At 42.3% G+C, this 22888-nt stretch overlaps 2 protein-coding genes across 30 annotated transcripts in view; both read left to right on the top strand.

Annotated features, from left to right (window-relative positions):
• mbnl2 (muscleblind-like splicing regulator 2) overlaps nucleotides 1-11549 on the top strand; it is a 54480-nt gene extending 42931 nt beyond the window's left edge. For 11 of the 27 annotated variants that reach the window (XM_032506341.1, XM_032506339.1, XM_032506344.1 and 8 more), the window contains 3 exons: nucleotides 194-338; nucleotides 2434-2469; nucleotides 7549-11549. In XM_032506341.1, the coding sequence (XP_032362232.1) occupies nucleotides 194-338; nucleotides 2434-2469; nucleotides 7549-7673 (306 nt within the window). In that variant the 3' untranslated portion in view covers nucleotides 7674-11549. Of the gene's footprint in view, nucleotides 1-193; nucleotides 339-2433; nucleotides 2470-3641; nucleotides 3737-7548 lie in introns of all 27 variants that reach the window. The other 16 variants (XM_032506346.1, XM_032506350.1, XM_032506354.1 and 13 more) reach the window with 5 other exon arrangements.
• A 748-nt stretch (nucleotides 11550-12297) lies between these two features.
• LOC116673943 (ras-related protein Rap-2a) overlaps nucleotides 12298-22888 on the top strand; it is a 33189-nt gene continuing 22598 nt past the window's right edge. For all 3 annotated transcript variants that reach the window (XR_004327922.1, XR_004327923.1, XM_032506334.1), the window contains exon 1: nucleotides 12298-13081. Coding sequence is in view for 1 of the 3 variants with exons in the window: in XM_032506334.1 (XP_032362225.1) it covers nucleotides 12768-13081 (314 nt within the window). In the remaining 2 variants the exon portion in view is untranslated. The remainder of the gene's footprint in view (nucleotides 13082-22888) is intronic.

Here is a 22888-nt window from a genome sequence, read left to right as displayed (position 1 = left end):
TGCTATGGTGTAGTTTTTCATTGTCCTTGTGATAGTTACAGCAAGTTTCCATTTTTGCCTTGTTGTGCTGTGCATAGACAAATATATCAGTTTTTGACCTGTGTAAACAAGTCTACAGATCAAATCTACTGTTCTTGTGTGTGTTTGTGTGTGTGTGTGTGTGTGTGTGTGTGTGTGTGTTTTCGGTGGATAGGCGTTCCCCCACGGCGTCCTCCAGCCCCTACCAAAGAGACAAGCACTTGAGAAGAGCAACGGCTCCCTGTTCAACCCCAGTGTTTTGCACTACCAGCAGGCGCTGGCCAACGCACAGCTCCAGCAGCCCACTTTCTTCCCCACAGGTAAAAGCTCCCAATCGATACACATGGCACACAGAAGCACTCATAGGTATGCGGAGCATGCAAACACACAGATACACTCACTGAATGTGCTCAGCTAACCTTCAATCCATCACACATCTTTTTGGAGTTTCTCGTGCTAAAGTGAGAGCACGTCTCACGATCATTACGTCTGTTTATTAGCCCCATACTTTCTTTTGAGATGGATTTATTAGAGTGACGCACATAAGGAGCCCTGCCGTGATGGTGTGTGGGTCAATGTTTCAACTATTCACCATGCCGTCCTTAAAACTTTGATGTACCTCATGCCAATATGACACGTAATTGCTGCCAGGGTGAAGACTAGTGCAGGCTTTCGTCAGAGCAATCAAACGTATGTTATATTACCACTTATGATATGACACACCTCAATCAACCGGAACACCAACGCAATCAAAGGGGCCAAACAAGCCCAGTTATTTCCAACACAAAGGCTCTGTAACTGTTTCAACTCAAGCCTTAATGACTTAACTTTGAGCAAACACAGCCTTTTTAATGTGTATTTAATATCACCCTTTCTCATTTTGGTAAAAAGCCATTTAAAAAAAGCTATTTTATTCAGTTTTCCAAATGAATCCCCCAAACAAAATACACTCTCTGTCAACTCCTCTCATAGAAACTAACAGTAGCTTAAGCCCCCTTGGGTCACCCGCTAAATGAGTTAACTGCAGCTAATAGCTGTAGCCGCAATGAGTCATGAGTATGAGACTCCCATCCCTCACTCTTCTTTTTACCTGCTCTTTTTGTTTCCCTGTGGTGTGAGACGCCTGACAGAGTCTTTGGGTGGGAAGTAGTCCTGGGTTAAAGTCATGTTTGCAAATCAGTTTTTTTTTTTACAGACATTCTAAGTTTGGGATGGGAGGGATTTCTTCACCCACGTAAACAAAAATATTAGGAACCAGATATTTGACATTTACTTTAAAAATAAATTGTGATGGACACTTTCATTTTTAAATAGTAGAATACTATTTTGGCTCATTGTGGATCAGTAGAAAAAAAAGTGTAACTTTATGAACAAATAGATCTCAGACACCACAATGGTCCAATTGAGTCAATTTTTATTTACATAGCCCCCAAATTTGTCCCAATGGGCTCTACAATCTGTACAACAGATGATCTGAGATACAGATGAGGAAAAACGGATTATCTTGATTATGCATCATTTCCTTCCTTCGCATCTGCAAACCAATAATCTCATTGATCCAGCCTTGCAACATATTGAATTTGTCCACAACTTGTTAACCTACAGTTCACCAAAGTGTACTTTATGTTTGATTTAGCTGGCGCTTTATAGAATAAGAAAACTCTTCTGCTTGCTAGTGTTAACTGCATTCATATTCAATTCAATTCAATTCAATTCAATTCAATTTTATTTATAGTATCAATTCATAACAAGAATTATCTCAAGACACTTTACAGATAGACCACACTCCGGAATTTACAAGGACCCAACAGTTCTAGTTTCCTCCAGAGCAAGCAACAGTGCGACAGTGGCGAGGAAAAACTTCCTTTTAGGCAGAAACCTCGGTCAGACCCAGGCTCTTGGTAGGCGGTGTCTGACGGGCCGGTTGGGGTTAGAATGAAGAGTGGCAATAACAAAAATAGAAAAAATTAGTAGTTTGTAGCAGTTCTTTGTGGTAGTTCATGGCATAGCAGGACGCTGTGCAGCATTACAAGGCACAGCAGGACGTAGCAGGACGTAGCAGGACGTAGCAGGACGTAGCAGGGCACCACAGTGTAGCAGTTGAACATGGCATCACAGAACGTGTAGCGGAACCATGGCAATAGCTGCTACCCTGATTTCGGAGCCTCTCTGATCCAAGGGAACATGCTGGGAAAAAAAGAACATAAGGACTCAGGATTCATATCTGGCTGACAGCACCACTGTAGCAGGAGCATCTGAGCTGAGTGAAGTCTTCAAGCTTTTTTTTGTCTAACCTTGTTGTTCTCCCTCTAAATTAACCCATTTATTTCCTCTTTCTTTCTCTCTCTCTCTCTCTCCCATCTCTGTCTCCCCCCTCTCCCTCTCTCACTGTCTTTCTCTGCATGAATACAACAGGGTCAGTCTTGTGCATGACTCCTGCTAGCAGTCTTGGTAGGTCCTGACCTTCCCTTTGCTCTCTCACACACACTGTTTGATGTATAAGAGTAGGGGCCGGGGGGTGGGGGGTTGGAGCGGGATGACTGGGCAATATCTGCAGCCCTTCCAGGTGAGACAAAAGGTCATTGCTTCACTGTGGCGGCGATGAAACTTTAAAGTGCTCCAGGAAAGTGTCGTCAAACTGTCAATTTCTTTAGGCTGAGATTTGATATGAAATGTGTTTATGTCTATTTTGTATCACCTGTAAGAGTTGTGACTTTCAGTTCTTGTTTCCCTACTGACTTACTCGCTAATGACTGTTTGTTCATGATGGAAATGGTAGATAAAATACTGCAGACTGATCTGTTCTGAAGCTGTAGGATAGCTACTGTCTGTTTGCTGTGCTGTGTTGATCAGGAAATTTAAATCAGTTTCCCAGAGAAGTTATTTCAGCCTCATGGCCAGGGCATTTGTCTCCGCTAAAAGGGGATGGGAATTACAAAAAGTCCCAGTCGGCTTATCAGCAGGTCTCACGTTAATAAATGGAAACATGATGACTCGGAATAATGATTTTAAACATCATATCAAAGCAATCTGTCTGAGATGCATGTGTTTGGCATGCGCGATGAAGTAGCCGCCTGGGTTTTTTTGGCATCTTCCTGCTATTTAACTTGTCAGCCCACATGAATTAGAAAAATAAGATTCCCATCACTGCTGCCAAAAATGTCATTGATTTATTGTAATTGGTGTCTTGTGCGCTTCAACTTCTCTGGGAAAAACAGCAAACTGATTTTCCGTATAAATTTCCTTACTTGTGATTGTAATCAGCTTCTCTCCTCTTGTTTTTTGTTTTGTTATTTTTTCTCCCATGCTCTCCTTTTCTTTCTTTCTTTCTTTCTTTCTTTCTTTCTTTCTTTCTGTCCTCCTTGCTTTGCATTGTGAATGGTTGCATGCCATCTGCCGGTGTAACCCTAACGATGGCTTGCTGGCTCTCTGTAACATCTGCCACCACCACCCCATCAACAACAACAACAACAACAACAAACGATACCGTAAACACACACATCACAACTGTTGCCATGGTTACCATAATGCTCCACCTACCTGTCCATCGCTACCACTTCCTTCCCTCGCCCCCATTCCTCCTCCCTCTCCCCCACTGCCCCCCCTTCCCCCTCAAAACAAAGTCCCAATGATGTACAGTGCTACGCCTGCTACTGTCTCTGCAGCAACAACTCCTGCCACAAGTGTCCCCTACGCAGCAACAGCACCAGCCAATCAGGTTTGCTCCTTTTAAAGCTTTTTTTCATCCGTCCCTGGAGCTCTGAATAAGTACTGCCTTCAAATAGTGAGCCGAATAACCGGCAGCTGAGCCTTAGCCCACGCCAAGCCCCTCCCCATGCGTCCATCCGCCTGCACTGGGCAAGCTCACACTGGGATGAACGCCTCTGAGTGGGTATTTTCCAGAGAATTTAAAGCAGAGGGGCTACCTGAGCAAGCCGGTGACAGTGCACTTTATCGTATTTCTCGTGCACACATCGTGCACAGCTCCATTAGGCGCTCCCAACAAGCACTTCTTCAGAGCTCCCACATTTGCAAAGTAGTATTTGTGTTGTGTTGCACTACTTCCTGGTTTTGTTTTGCATGTTCAGTTTATTTTTATTTATTTATTTTTTTCACTTTTCTTGTTGTTGTCAAATAAGCCTCTTCATTTGCAATAGGGGGCACCATCTGTACTGCTTGTGTGCTACGCAAACACACACACACACATTCAAGCAAATACATACAGGCAATTTATGCAGCACTTACAGCTGGTTCTTAACTGCCGTGTTGGATTTCTTTTTCCTATTTCACCCCTCCCAGTTTTGCCTTTTTTACCTTTCCCTGGTCGCGGGATAAAAGGGAGAATAAATCACAAGGTTATAGTTATGGGCCATGCTTGTCCGGGTGAGACAGACACAGGAAAAATGATCACAGAAGCAGTCTAAAAATGGCCTCTGATCGGCGGCTATACTGTTGCTGTGTGTCAGTGGGAGCCAGCGAAGCAAGGCCGGGTTTGAATGCCAGAGTGACGCATGTGTGCCCCATTTTTAACCTGGAAATTTCAGCACAATGCTGGCACTCTGGCCTTACACAGCTGGTAATCATTTACTGGTAGTTCAGTATAGAGGTGCCTTGAGGACACACAGATGAACAGAATAGAAGTGTTCCACAGGTAGAAATATGCTGTAACTGGAAAACCACCACGTCATTTTCATTATTAGTGTAGGAACCAGTATCCTGATTTTGTAACACTTCTTTTCACTGCTGTTTTTCATTGTCCTACTGCGTCAATGTACAGAGAACATAAATTAATACCAATTTAGAGAATGCACATCTTTAAAAACTATTCCCATCTGGAATTTAAAAAAAAAAATGAGAATGGAGACTTTGTGTGAAGAAAATTTGAATCTCAGGTTTGTTTGAAAAAAAGAACACAAATCATTTCTCCGAGATCCCCAATCAACCAAGGCTTCGGCCCCGGTACCTTTTGCTTTATTGCCCCTCATAGGCCAGCAGTGTGTGCACTTCCTGCGAGTCCCCATCTCTTCCTGTAATTGGCATGCAGCAGCAGTAGCAGCAGGAAGCAGAGCTGCTCTTTAAAGATGCATGTGGGACAAGAAGCAGAAGAAACACTGACGTCAGCCCTCGCTGTCTGCCTCAGTCTGTCCCCCCCCCCATCTCTCTGCCCTGCATAAAGATCCCTCCAGCTAGGAAGCAGTTAACACTTACAATCACCAGCTGTACTGCTACAGTACATGCCTTGTTTACTACAGTCACGTCACCCCTTGTATGGTTTTTCAGAATACACACCCAGATTTTTGTGTTTTTTTTTTTTTGTAAAGGCACATGATGCAGACGTCAGTGTTTGCTAAAAAAGCAACCTCTCAGTCCCAAACTGTGAGCTGCAAAGTCTGAGATTGTACTAAAGCTAGCTGGTTAGCATCGGTCATTAGCATCTCAATCATTGTTACGTGGCTTCTTCATGATTATTTGGACGGAACTGAGTGAGAAGAAAGAAATGAGCATAGTGACGTTAGTAATTATGTAAAGATTATGTGTTAATTACCTCAGATGTAAACAAAATTGATCAACAGTGAGTAGCATACATGCCTAGAGGGACAGGGTGTTGTTGAGAGGAGTGTGGTCTACTCATGACCGTCTGAACGGCGTTGTGACACGACAAGCAGGAACCAATCACACCGTTCCATGTTCTGGCCCATATTAACCATGTGCTAACAGTGCTTAGGGTCGCTGGTAACATCTCTGCTCTCACACACTGGAGACTGTGAAGTTGCAGCGCCCTCGACTGTCCGAATATGGCATTACATGACGTACTTTACAGGTTTTATGTGATCTGCCTACAGAGCCGATAGGAAGATAAATTGTAAGAATTAAATAGAATATGAGGTTGTTATATCGAGCAGCTCTTTGGCTTAAGGACCAGGGTTCAATCTCTCACCTCCCTGTGGAGAGAACCTGTCATGCTTATCACATTTATTAAAATGAACAGACTAGGTCACTAAGATACAATGCAATTAGAATAACAACCTGACAATAACAAACAGCAGTTCAAACGTCCACCATGGTTCTGTAAACGCACACATTAATCATCTTCCAGGCTGAAACATTCTGCTAGTGTCACTGCAAAATAGGACCTGCAAACAATTGTTGGTGTTTGTTTTTTCCCCAGCTGTGGTGCCAGGGGGACGGGGTGTACCATCCTATATGTGGCTGATCCCACCCTTTTGGCACCCAGTAATATTTTCCTATTTTCGTCCTGCACTGTGGCGCAGGCTTTCCTCTCAGCCTGTGCACATCACTCACTCTCTACCTGGGGTAACCTTCTGTGATGTGGGATGTGACCAGTGGCTTCTGTCCTTTGCTGGCTGTCTATTGTATATTAACAAGTGCCATGCTGCTTTTTACTTTGTTGGCTTGCTGCCAGTGGCAACCACATGACGGCAGCCAGCAGCTCTTCCACCTGCCCCCCCCCCCTTCTCTCTCTCTTTCTCTCTCTCTCTCTCTCTCTCTCTCTCTCTCTCTCTGTTGTTTGTTGGATTAGTCTTTATCTCCTAAAGAGAGAATAACCACAGAGGTGACCAGACCTGGGTCAAATGCTATTTGCAAATTATTAGAAGCTTTTGCTCTCATCTGCCTGAAACGCCACTAATACAAATTATTGACCAGCCACCTGATGCCTGTAGCTCTCAGAATCTCTCAGAATGCTTCAACAAAGTGCAAACAGCGTGTTGATGTTGTTCCGAATGGCCCACACTCATAGGTGGAGTGAAAAGCCTGCCGTCACAGCCTCGTCCTGACTGTCGCGCACTGATCTCTCTCCAAGACCCTTAAGAGGAGTTGGTTTCTCTCTGATCCGACATTGATCTGTTCCAACTACAAAACGTTCTCTGAGTTTGAGCTCGACGACTCCCGCAGAGCCACTTGTGAAATAGTTGCCAGCAGCTAGCCGCAGAATGAATCGATGTCTGACCTGGACTGCCAACAAAGTACGTTGCCTTGTTAATATTTGTGCGGACGTCCTTTGTGTGTTTTACTTTCTCCTGACAAATCTAACCACTGAGCGGAATGACTGTGTCCATGTGGCCGTTAGTAATGCATTTTGGATCACTTCATTCATCATTTTATTCTGTGAAAAGAAGTCGAATCAACGACTTCAATTTTATCGACCCATTAGATCAAACAAACTATAGGTTTGAAAATGCCTGAGGAGAAGTTCAAATTCTGCCTACTTTCACACCTGACCACCCCTGGCCAATCAGAGCTAGGACATATTAAGGGGAGCGTGAAGGTTGTCAGATGATCCAGCGAGCACTTTGTTTAAAGCCTTAAGTCATCGGAAATAAAGGCAAATAGTGTTTGACCCAGATCACACTAAACACAATAAAGCATAAATTCTATGTATATCTACGTATATTCTTATATGTCATAAGTATAATAAAAGGTTTCTCTCTTACAGGTTCACTAAATTTGTCTCTCCTTGTGTTCTCTCCTTCCTTTTCTCGTTTCTACCGCTCTGTCTCTCTCCTCTAGATTATCCTGAAGTAAGTTTCAGGAAGGAAATGGAGTGTTACGAAGCGGCACTAGGAAACCCAAAACAGTCCCTGTGTAAATACTACCTTACCTCTCCCATAGAGGTCCAGCAACCTGCATGCTAAGAGTGTAACACTTCAATTTAACCGTAAGAACTGCAGTGCCGGTGTAACACACACACACACACATATTTAAAAAAAAAAGAAAAAAAAAGATATATATATATATATATATATATATATATATACTGTACGTATTGCTAGAAAAAAAACTATTAACATGAAAAAGTCAAAAATATTCTTATGTATAGTACCACATACATAGCAGACACACTATAGAGGTCATTTTAACAACTGTTCTCCCAAAGTACCGTGGATCCCTACTCTTTCATATTTATTCAAAAAACCGCTGCACAATGTTCATCCCTTTGGTTAGTAAAACAAAAAAGATGCTTGATTTGCACTATAGGAGACATATAGTGCTTAATGTTTTAGTGGAAAACAGGAAGAGTCACAGAAAACCCGTGCACAACCACCAACGCACTTGGCGCTTTCAGGAGTGTTCTTGTCTTGCGGTCTTTGCTTTTCTCTCTACAAAGTTGAATGTCCTTGGGGCAGACAGGCTCATGTTTTCCTAAAGTGACTGTCCCTGCGAGGGGGTGCCTCTGTGACCCTCATCTGCCCCAGATGCTGTTAAGATGCCATGATGAAGCTTATGCTCCCCTCCCCTACTGCCAACTTTTCATCTCCGGAAACATCTTGCCAAAGTTGAAGAGGTCGGTGGAATCAACCTGCCAGAAAGCAGAGCCACATTTTAACACCCTGATCATTTTTTTTTTTTTTTTTCCTTCACTTTTGCCATTGCGAAAGCTGCTCACAACGCACCCTTTATTTGTTTCGGTGCCGGGTTCAGTTCTTTGTTCAGGAGGAGTGGCGGGATAGATTGTGCACGGATTTTTGCATGCAGTTGGGACTGGGGAGGACAGTGCCCAGTGTTGACAGAAGATAGTCATGGCCATTACCGAAAAGCCTAAAGGCTCGGGTCTGTGCCAAGGGCTTAACCAAGCTTGAGGGTTTTGTTCCAGACATACCAAGCCTTTTGTGTGTGTGTGTGCATGTGTGTTTGTATCTGGAGACTGATGGTCTGCCGGCAGACTGGGACTTAAAGCGAGGTCTTGCAGGTGATGACAACACCAGGCCTGGTAGGAGAGGTTTTTTGGGGGGTGGGTGAGGGACTTAAGTGCTAAGACTAAACAGAAAAACGGTGCATTTGACGACGCTCGTCAAGCAAAAGATGACTTGAACTTCGACTGGAGGGCTATCTGTGACCGTCGGTTGTCCTGTCCAACCCTACTATCACCGATAATCCTGTTCCATTTTAGAAAACTGTAGAAGTGCCTAAAAAATGCTCATCAAAAAACACATTCATCCAGAGTGTATCACTAAAAGTCACAGACACAACATACCGGCTGTCAGAAATTACATGGACCTTTTGGGAAAGACATCACATTTCATGAATCGTAACCAGGAAACCGTTTCCTAGTTACCGTTCATTAACATCACAAGTGACTTTATCGAAACGAAAAAGATAAACGACAAATCAAAATAGCTTTGTAGAATGTCTGGTGATTTTCATGGTGTACCATCGTTTCTTACCATGGTTTGAGTAGTTTACATGAGGAACGTGAGTGAGAAAAAAAATGTATTGTAAACTGTGTAATGTATGTAAAGTCTTATTTTGAGAGTTTATATCCATGGTTCTAGAAATGTACTCAAAGTTATTTAAAGATTTGTGTTGTGTCTACTATCAAGGTATTTTTGGAACACCCCTCCCCCCCCAACCATTCACCATCTCCACCTCTATCCAAAACAATCATTTGTCTTTTATCCAAGACCATTATTTTATTATTTTTAGATACACCCTCTCATTATTATTATTTTGTTCTTTTTGCATATTTTGAATCGGCGTGTTTTTACTCAAACTAAATCTTATTTCCCATATTTCGAAAACGTTGATGTAATTTCATGGTGCTTGATTAACATTGACAATCCACAATCATACCTTGGAACAGGAGTGCTTCACTCTGGTTTCCCATTTCACTTCCATTCACTCTGATTGTCTCCACATGCATTATGATTTGTATGTAATATTTGTGGAAGGTGGTAAAAGTTTTTATTTTGTTGTAATTTATCTTATGTCACTCTTGGTCAAATTTTAGTCAAAAACAATGTTGTTAACTATTCTATTTTGAAATGAATGTAATTTATTGAGCTGTGCTACGTTCTGCACGGTTGGTCATTTCAAGGTCTAACCTGTCAGGTCGGCGAATGAGAAGTCGCACACATTTGAGGGGTGGGGTTTAAAAGTCAGCCTACCAATAGAAAGCTACTGGGTCTTTCTTGCCTTCTCATCGATAAAAAGATCACGGTGTTGCAGTAATGAGCATAGTTATAGAGTTGCTTGTGTTGTTGGGGGAAAAAAAAATGTTTATTGTATAGATGACATTTTACCAAAAAAAAACAGAAGAAAATTTCAAAAAAGATGTACTTTTCACGCTAGTATAATAGTATTTCATAACAATATTAAGTTGTTGCTGTGGCAACCAAATGTTGCAATTACTAAAGTTCGGTATTTTTGTAAATGACATTGTTAAGTTGATTTGTTTGTTTCTTTTTGCTAGAACACTGTACACAAGGTAGATTGTAAAGAAGATACGAACATTTCTTATGACCTAATATTTTCATTAGTTAATAACAGCCTGTATAGTGCTGTGACTGTAACACTTAAATAGATTTAAATTCATCAATATTACATAGATTATATATATATACACTGTATATATACATATACACTGTATATATATATATTATATATATATATATATATATATATATATATATATATATATATATATGAACTAAATAATCTATAAATTCAGATGTTCCCCCATGACAAAGGACCTTTAGGTTCCACACTGAGACATTATATTTGAGGCGTATGTATCAATAGAGTTAAGGATTGCACTTTTCATATTGTTTAAAGATGTGATCTGTTTTTCATTTCCTTATAAGGGTTTTACAGGTTTCTGCACCTTTCTAGTACAGTAAATCTGTTCATCAATCAAAAGCAGATACCACCGGTAAATAACTTCAATTCAACATGTTGCATGAGAAAACAACATTTTCTTTTCTTACTAAACGATAACGTACTGAATGTTTCTAGTGACAAAAAAAAAAAAGTCTGTACACAAAATGTCCTAATTTGGTGACCCACAATGCCCTTGTGTATGGAATCCTTTTGAGATGTTATGTTTGTTTTTTTTTTTGACGTGTTGGCAATGATTGACTGATGGAAAAAAGAAAAACGTAAGCACTTTCTGAGCAGTTGGTCATCTGAGCAGACTCAGCTTATCCAAACACTTTGCCTTATCTTGAGTCCATCGTGCTTAAGGTTTTATGTTTTTAAGAGCTTGTATGGAATTTATTAAAGAGACTTGAACCGGGTCTCTTTTCTCAAATCCTCTCTCAGTTTTATTTAAAATATGTATCTTTATATTTAAAAAAATAATATTTTTAGGGTTTTAATGTGCGCACCACAAGGCCAAGGCGGGGGGGACTGCAACAGAGTGAACAGTCATTGATCTTTTCTTACGGTGTCCCAAATCTGAAGTGAGATCTTTTTGTCCCATTGCCTTACAATGGAACTGGAATGTGTAATTCACAGCTTTAGCCAGCGGAGGGCACTACACTGGAGACTGCAGGTTCTGAATTGTGACTGCCCGGCCATCATTGTTGCAGTGTACCCCAGCAACAGAGCAAAGACATAAAGATAAATTGACAAGAAGGCCCTCATCGGATTTATAGTTTCAATGTAATCATTTTTAAATGTATTCCTTTTGCATATATTTTGTGCTATTTTATGTTCTATAGTCAAATGTTTCTTTGGTTCCAGCAAGATAGTGTAAAATCTATTGAAAGAAAGAAATAAAGAAAATCAAAGAAGTGCTTTGTCTGGATCTCTCATTCGTGTCATTTAAAGGTCCCGTTTGTGTAAGAACTTAAGAATCACTATTTTTATTTGCAGGATTGTATCTGACTAACTATAGACCAGTAAGGTATTTCAGTCCTGAAATGTCTGTGGTCCCTAGTTTTTCTTCGGGGCCCCCCTCAAAAACCCCTGTTGGTCCCTGACGTCCACATAAGGAGGGAGCCATGAAAGCCAATAAACAGCAGATCACAGACTAATTTGAATAACATTTAAGGTTGTTTCAGCTAAGAGGTTTTAAGACTTACAACAACATTTTAATGATTTTTGACACAGATGATGAACATAAGGATAAGGCCTCAGACTGGGACAAGTAAACTCTGACTGATTGTTTTCCAAGTCATTTCCTGTTACTGCAGTGGAGGATTTTTGTGTAAATATATGAGGGGTCAATAATCCAGTTTTAATGGCCATAGAGAATGCTTATGTACAGGGCCCTGGGTGTCGGATCACAAAACATATGTGTCATTCTTTAGTGCAGTTGCAAAAAATAAAATAAATGTTAAGGATGTGTTCTTCTTTGACAGCTTATCAAAATTAAGATGATTTAGTAGATTGAGTTGTGTTCCTAAGGGAACTCCCAAGTACCACATAATGTTGTATAATTCCCATAATGATAAGGTTGTTTTTCTCACATCTTTGTCTATCTTCCTCCAGTTCTTCCCCTGTCTCCAGGCGGCACTAATCACCCCCCATACCCAGTGGATGCACCGATTCCAGAGGCGTGGATTCCCAGCCCTGTAGCCTTCTTAAGGAGAAACGGGCGCTTTGCCTTTAACTGGAGGCTACTGTACCCCACTGGGCAGAGAAATGTAGTGTTAGCCCATCTCTTTTCTCGGCACATAACAAAGATGTGCCGTGTTGTTGTTTCTAATAATAGCCAATCTTATTTCACCACACCGACGCCTCATTGCATTATGGATGCCTCCGGAATGGTTTCCCTGCAAGATAGCGTGGGAATATTTCCGTAGAGGCTGTGGCTGCTCATACCCGGGCTAAATGCTCCAGCATCCCGCCTCTCACTGCAAGAGCACCTCGGTTAGCGTTGGCCGTCCCTGTGTCATGGCTGTAGCGGGAGTCTAGTCTACTGTGTATGGGGATGCGTTTCTTTTTTCCGCTGCCTTAGACTTTTATTCTCTGCATGCCGGATTTAAGTCCCGTACAGGAGGAGCGCTATGCGGGAGTATAAGGTGGTGGTGCTCGGCAGCGGCGGGGTGGGGAAGTCCGCCCTCACGGTCCAGTTTGTCACCGGGACATTTATAGAGAAGTACGATCCGACCATTGAAGATTTCTACAGAAAGGAGATCGAAGTGGACTCCTCTCCGTCGGTGCTGGAGATCCTCGACACAGCCGGCACCGAGCAGTTCGCCTCAATGAGGGACCTTTACATCAGGAACGGCCAAGGCTTCATCCTGGTCTACAGTCTGGTCAACCAGCAAAGTTTTCAGGACATCAAGCCCATGAGAGACCAGATCATCAGGGTGAAAAGGTGAGACAATGTCCACTGGATTATATAAAGCACCACTGTCTATTGTCTTGTAAATATATTCTGATGCAATAGGGATGAGGTTATTCTGTCTTTAGGCCCCCAAAATGGTCCCATCCTGGGGCATTATGGACACCAAAAGTTGGTTGTGTTAGTGGGAGAGGAAGTTTTAATTACCATACTCATTCCTTGACATTACCTCATTCATTTATAGTGTAATAAAATTGAACTATTCCTCATTTTGCTGGAGTACACCCAGGAACCTCCCAAGGGCCCATAGATCCCCCACTTAAAGAACCACAACCAGATTTGTAGATATCTTTCACAATTAGGCCCAGAATTCATCCCGTACTTACATCCTCTCATCTCCCTCCTCTTCCTTCCTGTCTGGATCCCCTCCAGCGCTCCGTGAGAAGCTGCAACCAGCTCATATGTTCTTCATAAGAGCCCAGCTGCGGCTCACCTGTCATATATCAACCCGCTGAACTCTCGCTGGGTTTGATATTCTCTGTCTCTCACACATGACTAACTCTGGATGGCTTTGATCAGTTCAGTCCATTACTCAACAAATCCACTGAGCTCATCTCACGGCTGGGGAGAGGTAATGGAAGCAACGACTGGGATCTTTCCTTTAGGTTGGTGACACGTTGGTGTTTTGGACTTAGTGCTTCCCTTAATTTGCTTAATGACCCTGACAGCTGTAATTGCTTTGGTGCTATATCAATGATTTTAGGTTTAAAGGTTAAAAAAAGTCCATTTGGGATCTTCTGATGGCCTAGGGGTTTAAGATGCACTAATCACAAGGCCCGGATTGAGTCCACCTGGGACATCCTTGTGGCATGTCATCCCTGTTTCCTTCTTCCTCTAGGATACTGTGAACACAAGCATACTTAAACCATTTTCTATAAGGTTATAGATGACGTTTATGGGTTTATGGGGACATGCAGGAGAGTTAGCCAAAGAAATGTCATTGGTCATTATATTGCATGATGGCCAATGATGAGCAGGGCCTTAAAGTGTCAAAAATAATAGGAATATGAGACTCCTTTCATATCTGTTCACTCTATGTGAAGGTGCAGCATGGAGATGGTTAGCTTAGCTTAGCTAAGGACTGGACGCAGGGGAATCAGCTAGCTTGACTCTGTCCAAAAAGAAAAAGAAAAATCAGCCTTCCAGCCCCTTTACAGCTCACAAATCTACACAAAAAATGTAGTATACAAATCACAAGTTGTAGTTTTATGGGAGGGTTAAGTGCTGGACTTTTTCTTAGAAGGGCGTAGATCTTTTTATTATCTTGAGGTTGCCAGGCAACCAGCTGAGACTTCAGGACCTCACTGCCAAATAGTCCAGCACATGACCCCCCCTGTACTACAAAAGTACCAAGTTGTGGAAAAAATATTTTTTTTAAAGCGCAATTGTCCTTTAACCTGCAGGTCGGCTGTCAGTGTAAAGTCCATAAGACTTTTGCAGAAGGTATGATAAAGTGACACTACCGTGACACTAGAGTAGACAGACCGGTCCTAATGTCTCGTGTCTAATGTCTTTTTCTTATCTAACATGCTGCGTTCCTCTAATTAGTCTTCCCTCCCACAGCTTTTTGTCAGTAAAATAGGCAGTGGGACATTTATTTATCTAACTGCATATTGTGTGATAATTCATAATTTAACCTGCATAGTTTGGTGCAGTGCTTTTCACCTCCATCAACCGGAGTGAACTGAATGCTCCTGTGGCACAGACGTCACGTGCCGAGTGGAAGCAGAAGAGCGTCACAGCTGACGTGGCACAGTGGGGACGAGTGCATGAGGGAACCCCTTTGAAAATTAAAAAGATGGAAAAACTGTGCTGTGCCGCCTCCAGCCAGCCAGCCGCCACCTGATGCAGCTGCCTACGCTGCACCAACCGCTGCTGTCAAGTGTGTATCTGTAAATATTTCATACTTTTATTTCACACTGCTCTGGGTTTGAAGTAGGGATTGTTGCTGTATGTTTTTATACCGTTATATTATACATCCTTTAAAAAGAATATTGCGTGGACTTTATTACGATTTGTCTCAAAGAACCAAATCATTGCACAGTGCAGGGACATGCAGTAATATAACCATCTGTTTATTTAAGCATGGCCTCACTTGACTCCACGGTGTCCATCTTTAATAAAACAAGCAACACAATCAGCTCTTAGCTGTCTCCAGGAGATCAGCCTCCCTCCGCCCAACTTCTTGCTGAGGCAGCAGCGGCAATAACAAGCGCCACACAGATGTAGTATGTGCCCACTCACTAGAACTTTAATGGGATTGTGTGAGGTTGGAAGCCAAGAAGACTCTAGGCCTGCGTTAGGGAGACATAAACCAGCATGCCTTTGCAGGGGGTGGGTGGAAAGCATGGGAAAGACATGAGATCCTATGTGTTACCGCTGTGCGTGGTGCAGGTGTTGTGAGTCCATGGTCCCCTGCAGTCCACATATCACCTCCATTGTGCCGATTTATATGCGTGAGGTGCAGTCGGAAGCAGGAACAACACTTAAGAGTAGTCTCGCTTTGCCAGACTTTACTCAAGAGCGCTGTGCAAGAGGTTCTGGCTACACGACAGATACAGAAGAGAAAATGCTCAGAGTTGTTGCCATTCCTTTTAACCGATCACAATCCTCTTGGGCGGCGCCAAGCTCCGGACACGGCGACGGTGGCTCGGCAAAATGGTCTCGGGAGGGAACTGGTTCTGGAGGGACATTTGCACCCCGCAAAAGAAAACGCCCCATACAATATTAAATGGTATTAACTGTTCACACAATACAGTAACGAGCTAATTAAATAAGCTAGATCCATGGTGTAATGAAGGTCCTCTTCATTATTAATATTTGCAGCACAAATATTCTATAGCACATTTTATATACATAATACTTGTACTTATAATACTATATATTATAATACTGGTAAATTAAATACGGCACAAACAAACATTTTACATGTTTTATTGAAATAATTGATTGTGCAAGACACATTCAATAATTGAATGTGTCTTACAGCTGGAATTGATTGAATGCCCGCCCTGTCAAGACAAACATACACTCACACAAAATATGCTCAGAATTATATAATATTAGCCTGATTAATTATACACAGGTGAGCTGTTGCTCATTGGGCTATAGTATAATGTAAAAGATTTGTGTTACTTACCTCGGTTGTGTTTCCTCTCCACGGTGTTTGGGCTAAAAGAGTTCCGAGGTTATTGAGCGCCATTTAAAGGTTCCGGGACATACACTGTGTTAATTAGTGCCGGGGTATTTGCGTGCTTTGATTAGCTTTTCAGGCTAACTATAATTGTATTGTACTAAGTAACATAAATTGCGTTAATGCAGATTAGTGACAATAGGGGAGTAGAACTAAATGTAATGTGTTTGTTGTGGTTTGTCCACTCATCCATCCATCCATCCATCCATCCATCCATCCATCCATCCATCCATCCATCCATCCATCCATCTTCGTCCGGTTATACGGTATCGGGTCGCGGGGGGAACAGCTCCAGCAGGGGCCCCCAAACTTCCCTTTTCCCCGAGCCACATTACATTACAACTCCAACTGGGGGATCCTGAGGCGCTCCCAGGCCCGGTTGGAGATATTATCTCTCCACCTAGTCCTGGGTCTTCCCCGAGGCCTCCTCCCAGCTGGACGTGCCTGGACCACCTCCCTAGGGAGGCGCCCAGGAGACATCCTTACCAGATGCCCGAACCACCTCAACTGGCTCCTTGTGGTTTGTATAGTTGTTCATTTCAGGTTTCCCTTGGACTGTGGTAGGGTCTGGGTCATTGTCAGTGGCAGGCTATAAAAGGCTGCCGGTTTACGTCAGGCACTGCTGCTGTCAGGACCACATGCTACCTGTGGTCCTCAGTTTAGTTTGTTGAGCCCATGGGTGCCATTTTATGTGGTCATTGTTGGTGTAATAAACACCTGGTTGGCCTGCCCCACACCTCTGTCTCATGTCCTGCTGCACACATAGTTCAACTTAACTTGCTCTTACAAGTGTATCACTGTGTACTTTGTCCACAGCAGGCCCCGCCAATTGGTCCCAAAGCTGAAACTAGCTGAAAGAAAAGTCTGCACTGCATCTACCTAATTGGTTATTATATATTTCAGCAGAAAGAATGAGGAAATCTATTTAAGACGCTCTGACATGATTAAATAATGTGCTTTTCATGACAAGTGTGTATAACTTATGCATGTTTTCTCTGACACACTCCACCCTCTGTAGACCCAAGCACCTCACGGACTAACCCAATAAACTCCATTTCAGTTGCTATCTGTGATAACATCTGGGTGTAGCCCTCCTCACAATCTAATAATCTCCACGCTTGCATGTGAAGGTTTATCATAGAACCCAGGAGGAGGGGGAGGCACGTTCAAAGCACTTGAGCCGCGTTTTCACGCTGCACTGATGCTGTGTCTAATAGCAGGAGGTGAGCATCTTGGGAATAGGGTGGAGAGACCAAAGCTACATATCCCAGGGGGCAGTTTGGTGTAGGCGCAAAGCAACTTCCTGACCTCGGACTTTTAGCATTCGCCATCAAGGAGAGAGTTGTAAAGCAGCCACCTTGGTTTAAAATGTGAATTAAGGAGAGCCACCAGTGAAGTGCTCATTGTTGGTGTGTAACTCTGTGTAAAGTGTCATTACTATTATCTTCAATTCATCACACTCAGAAATGGCTTGTAGCTTTCTGGCAGCTCTCAAATATCTGAAAACAGATATGACAGTCTTTAAAGCAAAGGGTCTAGTTGCAACACCTTGGCACAGGTTGAATATGTTTTGGAGTCCCAAGGAGGTGGATATATTTTACAAGCAACCCCCTCTGATTTGTGTGTTGTGACCCCTTAGGAAAAAGGACATTGCTTTGATCTGTATCTGGGTTTTCCCACATTTAGACCTATTAAACTACAGAACTGAAAACCAGACATCAATTGGGATTCAGATCAGTATGTATTTTGGAATAACAGAGGACTAAAGGGGCCTTGTTCCAGATCTCTTATTTGCTGTCCTTTTTTTCCAGCAAGTCAAGTAGGTTTGGGGTTGGAAAAACAACCAGAGCTCCTTTGGTGGGATCAGGAATGAAATCTGGAACATTTAATAACATTTAAGTTTCCTCACACTTTGTTACTTTACACATATTTTAATTCTCACTTTGAATTATTGTCTTTGTTTAGCTGCCCAGAACAGTGGGAGTAATACAACTAATTAACACATGTCTACTCCCATACTGCCTGTACTGCCTTTGCATCTGCAGGAAAGAAAATACGATTATCTAGAGGAGCTGCGCGGCACCATTAAAGATGGAGATGAAGCCTGGGGCTTCATAATAATAATAAAAAAAAAAGATTAAAGACCTTTTCCATCTGCTTTGCAGGCCCTCTTTGTGTCTGTTTATCACAGGAATGTGGTTGTGTTCTTTTTTTCCCTTGCTTTCCTCTTCATGTTGCCGGGATGCTAGGCGCTAAATTAGCTATAGAAGCTTTTATCTCCCTCTGGGAGTTAACACAGCGTAGGCACTACACTAAAGGGTCTGGGATTCTTCTGTCCGCTCCTACAAACAGATACATGCATTCAGCCGGCTGTCACAGTGTATCTGCTCCTACGTCTAATTAACAGAAGACGCAGAGAGCAAAGAAAAGGCGGCTTCAGGGTTGGAGGGCTTCACGTTGGCGATGCCCAACTGTTTTTTTTTTATTATGTGTGTGTGTATGTGTTTACTGGTGCTGTGGGGCTTGTGAAAACATGCAACTGAGTTCATTGTAGCTATTTAGCACAACAGGTAGCCTTAATGAGGCTGTTGTACCCTGAGGCTCAGTGGAAACTAACCCCCCCCCCAATAGGAATAACACCCTGCAGAGGCAAATGGCAGTAACTAGTTTTTGTGTGCTGTAAAGGTCAAATGTATAACAGCAAAAGTTATTTAAGACTCCACTAATGAGAAGGCAGCAGCGGCTTTTCACTAGTCTGGATCAACGGAAGTACGTCAGTAAGTCAGACATCATCGCCCCTTCAGTTTTGATGAAAAATTTGGATCATGCAGTAAGGAAGGCGGGCCTGCTTGGCTCTTTTCGGTGAATGATTTTAAAGATTTACAAGGAATGTGTTTACGGCATTTGCTCTCTAACTGGGACGTTTCGGGATGGAAGGCAAGGATCGCGATGGACAAAATCCAGTAAACACTGATACACTGGTAACTTTAACCGTGTATCCAGATAATGTACTAGCTCACGCTACTGTATTGTGTGAACAGTTAACTTCATTTAAAACAATATGTGGATTTCTTTTGTGGAGTGCAAATGTTCCAAAACAACTCTTGAGACCTGAGACTGTGCACCGTCCGGAGCTTAGAGAGAGGCTGTGATTGGTTCATAGGCCCAGAGCGTTTTTTTTCCTCATATCCCAGAATGTATGTGTGGTGTAGCCAAACCTTACTGCACAGCACCGTGGACATAGGTGAGGCATTGCAAGACTAGCTTTTCCCAAATGGCCGTACAGATGATGGCTTTAAAAAGGTGGAGAGCTCAGCACTCTCCTGTGTGACAGCCCCGCAGCTATCGCCATGGACACGCCCTCAGGACCGTTCTCACACTATCGTTCAGAAAGATTTTTTTACAGCAATATTATAGCAATCAATACAGATTTTAACATCCATAGCTCTGTAAAATTTCATTAGCTCAGCCACCTGCTGTTGCCTATTCCATAAATCCAATCTGACAACTCGCCCACCGCATTTTGAAAACAAAAAGCTGCATTTTCATACAGCTGGTAGTTTCAGCCAAGCAACCCACACATTCCAACTCTGCTGATAATTCCCATAGTGCTTGGCTGCCAACTCTTGTTCTGGACCAGGAACAAGTTAGCAATGTTTGTAATTTTGCCTGATTCATATTCATAGAGCATGTAGAGTAAAACCACTTCAGGAAAAACATAAGCCATGGTAACCATGAGGACATTCAGGGAGCTGAAACGGCTTTTTAAAACTACTTAAAGTTGTAAATTTGCTACTATGATTGACCCTTTTTACCTGTAACACATTCGTTTGATTTGTTAATATAAAATCATGCAGCTTTAAAGTTTCAAAATAAAAGCACTAACTATAGAGAATAGCCCCTGTCAGTGGTATATTGTTGTATTACTGACCCATTGACATATAAACAGTATTTTAACGCTGTAGCAGGTCGAGGTGGAGCTAGTTTAATTGACTTTATGTACAGTTGAGTAGTTTATTCTATAACAATATGTCACATTTACAAGCTCGTTATGGGTTTTGTATGTCAAACCTCAATCTGCAAACTAAATGTGGTAGAGTAAAAAAAGTATATTTCCTTCTGAAATTAAGTAAACAGACGTATAAAGTAGCAGAAAAATGGAAAATACTACAATGTCAACTTCCCATGGGAAGAATAACACAAAGAACTGGAAGCGTTTCTGCAAAAATCATGATTTTAGTTCTCATCCAAACCACGACAGAGTGTGAAAAAGGTTTATTTTCAAAGTTATAATTTTACAGTCATACGGCCATAGTTATCACAAATATAAGAGTTATACTGTACAGAAGGTAGAGACAGTTGTGAGCTATTGAGCAAACCAGCTAGCAAGACTCCAATGTTTCACCCCAAATACTGAGCGACATATTCTTCCATTATACATGATATCAACCTATAAATCCCCATGGGGCAACTTTTGTTCTTGCTGTGTTGAGCAGTTTCAGCTTCTCCTCATCTGGCGAGGAGGGAGCGGTAGTTTGATGCTGCAACAAACAATCTCTAAACAAACTCCCTACCCCACCCTGGAGAAGCTGGCTCTCCCTGTGTCTTTGTAGTTATATATAGAGTTTCTCCTACAAGGCTGTCAGATTGCATTTGTCTGCATGGTGCTCTCCTTGTTCACACTTCACACCCTCTAGACTCCAGCTTTCCAAACACCATGCGAGATGCTTGTCCTTCTGAGGTCAGCTGCTGTTTGTGTGTGTGTGTGTGTGTGTGTGTGTGTGTGTGTGTGTGTGTGTGTGTGTGTTGTACACTGCGGTCGCTGTGAGGGAAAATGTCAAGCAGCAGGGAAGTCTTTGACATTTGAATTTTTTTGTGCGAGTTTTCCCTGCTTGTCTTCAAGCTTGTCAGTCGACCAATCGCAGTCGGAAAAGAAGTTGCTGACGTTATTTGTAATTATTTTCCATTCGCACTTTATATGTCAATTCCTCTGGGAGGTCATAGGTCAAGTTCAGCCACAGATTAGTACCCTTGAAACTAGCAGGGCCCACTGTCATGCTCACGGACCCTTCAGCAGATCCAGCAGGTGCTCATGTATCCTCCGCTCCGCTGCCTGCGCTCATTTCCTTCAGATCTCTGGTCCCTCTTCAGCTCAGTGAGACGTTTGCCAACTCTTTTCCACGCCTCAGCTCTTCTCCCAGCTGAGAAGTGTGGCAGCAGGCCACCAATTTGTAGATAAGAGCTCATTTCTCAATAGCACCAGCAGATCAATAAGCCAGGCTCGGAATGCACTTAGGAATGACTGATGGCCGAGGCTATTAGGTGGTCTGTGCCCATTGCCTGTTGTGAGAATATATACCCTCTGTAATTGACATTCTGCAGTTATTTAATCAGAGAAAACGTGAAGGACGTCTATCTGAAATGAAATATCTAGTGCCTGTTCAAAGTAACTGTCTTTGTACTGTAACAAGCTCAGTGTACCAACACGTTTGTGCAACAACTGTCGCCACAAATTATGTTATGCATGTGTATCCAGAAGCAACATCCTGGTTACTCTGGATAATCATTCATTGAAACTACTAATTTCTTTGGATGCCATATATCCAACTTGATCTCCATTGGTTCAGTTTATCACTTAAAAAATGTTGTATAATAACTACACTTTAAAGTCTACCATTTGCCATAATTTATCATTTAACCTTCTTTGTTAATATTGCCGTGGTTAGCTATTATCATGTGCAATTCAAATCACTTTTTGTGGGATTTGAGTGAATTGACCCTTTAAACATATTATATTAAAAGTGTCCGTTCTTCCCCTAAAATATGTAGATTATGTACATTATATTTTGCTGTAAAACTCTCCATGTCAATACAGTGATAAAATGAGTTTTAAATGAAGGGATGCACAAATCTAAAGCTGAATATTTTAAATATATGTTATTTCCAAGACCAATGTTCATACCCCCCAATGCATGAGCAGCACATTAGCTGTATTCAATTATTCAATAACCTATACCATTACTCTCCCCAGCCTGGTTTCTTTATATTGATGGATGGAAGAGGACTGGGATCGTCAGCCACACGCTGGGGGAAGAAAGCTTTTGATCTGTTAAGACATGCTTCATGCATGATACAAATGATGCAAAGTGGAGGGGAAATGATTTTAAACAAGAATTGGAAGCCATTCAATGTACAGCTCGCATGCCATGCTAACACATATATAATGTATCCCAGAATGAATAGAGCATCACAACATTGAAAAGAGGCAGTTATTGTTTTGGTGGTGACCGCCTACTGATATTAGACACCCAGGGAGTGATGGAGGCCTTCTGGGAAGCTGGAACTGAATGTAGCTGAATGTAGTTTATCCCTCTCCTCTTGTTCCATTGTGCATTGTTCAAACCCCTTATTGTTTCAGCATCTAACAAATACAATATGTAGGCCAACAATGCACACACACACACACACACACATGCTGTCACTGAGTTTAGTCTCTCCTTCCCTCTGCTTTTCTCCCTTAGGTATCAGGATGTTTCTGTAGTCTCGGTCTGTAACAAAACACACCCAGCGGGGGAGAAGGCAGCACA

This window comes from Etheostoma spectabile, chromosome 24 (genome assembly GCF_008692095.1).
Source record: "Etheostoma spectabile isolate EspeVRDwgs_2016 chromosome 24, UIUC_Espe_1.0, whole genome shotgun sequence".
NCBI lineage: Eukaryota > Metazoa > Chordata > Actinopteri > Perciformes > Percidae > Etheostoma > Etheostoma spectabile.
Note: the sequence above shows the minus strand (reverse complement) of the source record. Positions and strands in the feature narration are given on the sequence as shown.